Source organism: Corvus brachyrhynchos, unplaced genomic scaffold (assembly GCF_000691975.1).
Source record: "Corvus brachyrhynchos isolate BGI_N302 unplaced genomic scaffold, ASM69197v1 scaffold90, whole genome shotgun sequence".
Taxonomy (NCBI): domain Eukaryota; kingdom Metazoa; phylum Chordata; class Aves; order Passeriformes; family Corvidae; genus Corvus; species Corvus brachyrhynchos.
Genome location: NW_008236932.1, coordinates 1,142,630 through 1,148,862, shown reverse-complemented (window position 1 = coordinate 1,148,862; position 6,233 = coordinate 1,142,630). Strand labels below are relative to the sequence as shown.

At 36.1% G+C, this 6,233-nt stretch overlaps 1 protein-coding gene across 1 annotated transcript in view; it reads right to left on the bottom strand.

Moving 5' to 3' along the window:
• Positions 1 to 255: 255 nt before the first annotated feature.
• Positions 256 to 6,233, bottom strand: part of SRFBP1 (serum response factor binding protein 1) — a 46,885-nt gene continuing 40,907 nt past the window's right edge. The window contains exons 4-7 of the mRNA XM_017728293.1: positions 5,840 to 5,921; positions 4,224 to 4,965; positions 3,760 to 3,797; positions 256 to 3,020 (exon numbers count right to left, since the gene is read on the bottom strand). Coding sequence (XP_017583782.1) covers positions 2,830 to 3,020; positions 3,760 to 3,797; positions 4,224 to 4,965; positions 5,840 to 5,921 — 1,053 coding nt within the window. The 3' untranslated portion in view covers positions 256 to 2,829. The remainder of the gene's footprint in view (positions 3,021 to 3,759; positions 3,798 to 4,223; positions 4,966 to 5,839; positions 5,922 to 6,233) is intronic.

Below are 6,233 nucleotides of genomic sequence, written 5' to 3'. Positions count from 1 at the left end.
TTACATTGTTATAATGAAGAGAAAATGTTCTAAACTTTATCAAAAACTTCCAGGCAAGTTCCCTGGGCTTATCAGTTCACAAATAAATTGCTCAGTTACACATAAAAGATATTACTACTCATTTGTATAATGTATTAATGCTGTGATCCAGGTGAGTCACTAAGCACCAGCAGAAAGTAGCAGTAACCCATTAAAATATGAAGTAACGCCAGTATCCTAATCTCTCTTCTCTCATTCATGTTCAGTGTATGTTATCTTTTTCCTTTTCTTTAAAGCAGGAGCTCAGAAATGTTTTTGAAGAAAAAAAAAAAGAGATGTTTTGATAAGCCAGGCTTCCTTCAGGGAGAATTCTGTGGCCACAAATTACAGCTGTAATAATGCAGTAAGAAACTTGCTCAAATGCCAAGATAAACCAATGCTCCTAGAATTTTTAAGCACATGCAAAAAAGCACTTTAGAACACTGGCTCTTTAGAGTCTTGAACTTTTTTCAAACTATTTGCAATCTTTAAGGTTTTGATCTTTACACTGGGTACTCATCTGCTAAAAGAAAGGTAAGCTGTCCATGAAAAACTGTTACAGCTGATGACATCTACCAAAAGAAACTTCTCTTGCCTTATATTGGAACCAGAGAAGTCACATACCTAACTGTTGTTTAGTGTGGCATTCATCTAGGATTTATTTACTTATTTTAGTTAAAGCTTTATGGATTAACATTTGCATCTGGAAATTCTGAAGTTTGTAGAAAGCAGGTAAACGCATGGCTTTTTCTGTGAAATATAATCCTACAAAACCACAGTAAACATGTTTTTGTGCTTTATTTTGAAGCTTTTGGCCTTAAGTACTTAAATACTTTTGGCCTTAAAATCCATATGGTACAGTGAAAATAACAGCAACAAAACCCACTTGGAAATGGAAGGTTGCTTGAATTTCTCATTCCTCTGGAAGACAATGCCATTTAAGATAGCATTACACATACTGACATTTGTTCAGTATTTAGAAAAGCAAGCCTAACCATGTGGGGCAAACCATGCCTAGATATTAATACAGAATGGACCAACTTGAAGGTTTAGTCTTCAAGAACTTCACACAGGATGGGACGGACAATGGGCAGGAATTGCCCCCTCCCTCTGTGCAGGAGAGGGAGACAGAATCGGCCATACCAGCAACAGAGTAACATTACATTAAAAAAATTGAAGTTGTTCCTGCCATTTGACTCTAATGCCATCCCAAGCAGAATACACAGAGGTATTCCACAATGACTACGTATTTTAGACATTTACAGCAACTCCTCTGCGGTCAGGAGTAGATGTGATAGCAAGAGACCTCTAAACACGATTCAGTTCCAACCTGCTGACCAAGCAGGGCCACCTTTAAACAGCTACCCAGGAACGACTCAGTCAAATTCTAAATGTCTCCAAGGATGGAGACTCCACAATCTTTCTCGGCACCTTGTGCTGGGGAGCCCAGTATCGGTTCCAGCACTTCAGATGTAGCTTTATCTGTGCTTAGTCCAGGGCAAGGATCACCTCCCTCATACTGCTGGCAACGTTTTCTAATGCAGCCCAGGAGGCTGCTGGCTTTGGCTGAGACACACAACAAGACTGGGTTTTATAAGACTGAAATGTGTAGGAAGGCCATCTACCCTTAAGGGATGACATATTCTACAGGTTTGCATGGATTTAAGAGCAGACAAATCTGAAGAAAGGAAATCCATAGAGGATTATTAAACACCATAAGCTGCAATATCACATGATGTCGTTGAGCTGTAAAACTGGAAGCTTGAAGAGATGGATGTTGCACGGTGTATCCCTGTGTGCTCCCTCTACCCTTAAACCACCCCTTTTTGACTACTTTCAAAGATGCTAGGCTAGATGGGCCTTTAGTCTGATGCAGGACTTTCCCTAGGCATCTCAAAATGTTACATGAATAGTACAGTGCAGTAATTTACTAAGTTTATGAATTAATTTGATTATGAAAGATAACTATATTTAAATAAACAACACTATTAAAGATTAATTACATGTTCAGAATTTCTTTCAATTAGGTAGTTGGAAAAGCACCTGAAGAAATAGTAGAATTTTTTTGTCATATCCCAACCAAATAAACTCCCTATGTCAGACTGGCACTTAAAAGTCAAATGTTTCTTAGTGTACAAAGTTTTTTCAGGTTTTCACATTCTTTCAGAAAGAGTTGGACACACATGTTGATGAATCCAGATGTACCTACCAGAATAAAGTATGAAACAGACCCTTTCAGTTCTTCAAATTGGCAGCATAATCAGAGGACAGAGATCACAATTTAAAAGCACAGTATTTTATTCTCTCCAGAAATTTTCATATTATGCTTACAACTGACTGGCTCTTCCAGCTACCTGATACAGTGATGAATTTGTGAAGTCTCTTCAAGTTCAAGAATCATTTACTTTGTCTCAGTTGAGATGTATTTGACAATATAGAACCTTTCTTTTGACAACCACATTCTCATATAAAGTACCCTCTTTCACATACAAAAAAGTCCTTCCAAACCCCCCTCGAAAGAATCTGTACCATTCTGACAGGGCACAGATTATGTTCCTAAAAACCCTTCCTTCATGTTAGGGTGTATTTCATGAATGGGGGCACTACATAATGGGATTTATGAACAAACACTATATGGCTATCACATTAATCAACAGACAGCACACAGAATGAATGAAGCAATCTTGACTGTTCTAAGATGGCAAATAATAGCAGTTGCAATTCTGTAGGATGCAAAGGATATGGACAGAATAACAAAAATGTTCAAACAGCAGTTGGAAAAAAATTTTTGAATCTCCATTTACATATAGTCTAGTCATCAAATTTAATCTTTTTCCCCTGGAATACTGTAATTTGAGACATTTGCTCTCTGCGTCTCCTGCTTGCTTCCCATGAAGGATGAAGAGGCTGCTCCAAACATGCTTTCTTATTGTTGCATTTAATACCCCCTGAAGTTTTTGCAAATGGTTTCTTCTTGAGCTTTGTTTCATTTTTAAGAAAACCTGTGCAAGTACAAAACAAAACATTAACTAAATCATGAATCTTCATAAAAGTATACAAACTACCTTGGGATTCCAGATCTTTTCAAAAATTTCATAATGAGCTATGGGGAACACAGTCATTTGAATATTCACAGCAAGATTTCTTCATCTTGCAGCCCAGTAAATTGCCACTTGGTAGACTGCAGATACTTAAGATTTATTAATACTGACTACACTCAAAATTTGTGTAGACAAATATTAAGCACAGTCTAAACATTTTGCGTCACAATAAGCTAATGAGCGTTACACAATACAGCTCAATATGATTGAAATTATATCCTCCATCCAATTAATTCCAAAATGGTACCACAGACTACAAATGGAATATAATATTCCATATTCAGGAGCTATTGAAGAAATTACTTATGAGACAAGGTAATAGTTACATATAACTATATATATATAAATATAACCTTTACCTGTGTACAAGTAACACTAACCGCTTGACAGACAGAAAAGCACTTTCCTGTGTAAACTTTATGTCAAGTACTTCTAATATGAAAAAATATAAAATAGCAGACAATATCCACAGACTAAAATGAGAGCTCAGTGGTTTGACCACTTTAACAACAAATGTTAAAATATGTGCCACATAATTGAAAAGAAACAAAGTACAGCCCATCATGAATAGACTGCAGAAACAACAGAATTTCAAAATGTTTTTTTCTCTCATAATTTTACCAGGTTAAGTAATACATACCTGTTCTTTCATTTTTGAGAGGCTGGTCTTTAGCATTTCTAAAAACAAAAAAAGATAAATTAAGATTTTTTTAAGGAACTTGTAAGATTACAAACACCTGTGAATAAAGAATCATCATCACCAAAACACTCAGGCTGTAACTTTTCAAACATAACATGCAAGCCTTGTCAATATTGCTGCACCCATGTTAATAAAGAAGTAGAAAGACAAGTATTCAGAAGTGATTGAATTTGGGTGTAGATCTAGTTAGGAATGCTATGCATCCATCAGCACTACTGTGAATATAAAAAATATGCACTGTCAAGGAAGCTTAAGAAGACTGGTGAGTAGTTTCTGTGAAAATGTTCTAAGGTTTAATGGGCTGAAATTCTCTTTGTTTAATAAGGGCTACTAAAAATCACAATCATTTCCATTACTGCGAAGGAGGGAAGGAATGGAGAACATAACACAGGGAAAAGGTTTACCTTCTTCTGTTCTGAGAGTTCTGGTTGGTGGTAGACAACGAACTGCAGAACACTGATTCCAGCTTGCTTGCTTTTGCAAGTGGCTTTCTCTCTTCCATGATCAAATCTTGTGCTATCCCAGGCACTGTGCTCTTTTCTGTCTTCACTGTGTTTTTCTGAAGCCTATCCTTCTCTTTTGTTGAAGAAAAATTATTAACTGCTGCTACTTTTTTCTTTTTTTTTACTTTGCCAATGAAGAAGTCATCACTGCTGTCACTGTCAGAATCTGATGACTCATTATAAAACCTCTCTTCAGTACTATCATCAAAGTACTCCTTTTTACTGGGATGCTCTTGGTCACTATCATCAATTATTTCTTTTATTGCATTTAATTTGTTCATACTCAGATTTTCTTTCCTTTTTTGATAGTCAAGTTTCTTTCCTGTTTTATTTTGAGTGACTGCTTGCATTTCTACTGCCTGAAATGAAGATTCTTCTGGACTATATGCTCCCTCCATTTCCACAGTTTTCTGCTCAGATTCACTCTCACAGAGTTCTTCAACCACCTTGTCAGTTTCTATTTTCATGGCTGGCTTTGTTTTGTGTTCACATCCTTGCTGTTTTTGAGGTAGCTTAGGAGCTTGGTCATCCAAGCTGCTCTTGGAATGTTGCGCTGATTTAGGCTGTTCTTCTGACTTATCCTTTTTCATAGGAGTGGCTTTGTCTGGGTTCTTTCTTGCATCCTTAAAAGCTTTAACAGCAGCTGTACAAAGGGCAGAAAAACATTTTGTTTCAGCTACACATGAATTTATGCAAGTTATTTTTATATAATAAAACATTTTTACAACTTGTATGTGTTGTATTGAGCTTACTTTGGATGTCCTTATCAATTATTCCCTGAACACATGAGGCAAGAAATACCTTAGAATACAGTATCAACAAAAGTGAAGGAAAAACCTTGAAAATATTATCTATTAAATATGCTATGAGATTTGGGTTGAAGTGTGAACTTTGCTTTCCAAAAATAATCTGCAGCTGATAATCATGTTCACTTTGTGTGTAAAATTGCAAACTAATATTAAATTGCTCATATATAATTAAATGGGTATTTGATAGCCCTGTTATTAAGAAAGTAACTTTGTGACATTACTGCTAGGACTTGACCCTTTTAAACATCAATTTTAGGTGGAAAATTCCAGTTTCAAGAGAAAAAGAGAAAACCTAAATAATCAGGAAAGATACCCTAAGGATTCTTGGGACAGTTTTCAGGGAAGATTAAGAAAGTAATTTGTAAAACCTTTTACAACCCAGCTGTAATGATCTATTTATGTTCCTACTTAATTTAGAAATACTCCATTGCATCTATCAGATTTTCAGAATTTCCATTATATGCTCTGTTTGTTCAACACCCTGTATTAAATAAATGTCATACTGTATACTGTCACATACAAGCCCATTTCAACCAATATAAATGGTTTCAAGTTTGTGGCTTGGTTCACTGCAGCTAGTTAGGCTTTTTACAAGAGCTTTTAGTTTTGTGAGTCTTTTACTTTTGTTCACACCAGAAATATACATGAACAAGGTAACACACCGGTAAGCTACAGATGTAATAAATAATTCAATAAAATGTTTCATACCTTTAAGTTCAAGAAATCTGGGCTTCAAGGTGGGGTGTGTTGCAAGTCTTGCCATGGCTCGCTCAGCTGCAGTACAATTTGGCTGCAAAGGAAAAATTCAAAGGCTTGAGGTCAACAGAACAGTCAACTTACACAGGTCTGTGCCAGTTACGCTACAATGCGTACTAATGTGATTCTCACCATGAACTGAACAAGAGGAAAGCTTATGACACTAACAGTATTTTATTTTTCGTGCATTACCGTCATTCTAAATGCAGAAAAATCTGGCTGCCTAAACACTGACAGAAACGTAGCAGACATACATGTGCTATTTCTCAGGTACCGAACAGGGATAACGTGACTTATGTTTTTTTTTAAAGCGTACCAGACACATCGTTCACTGATTTTATATTTA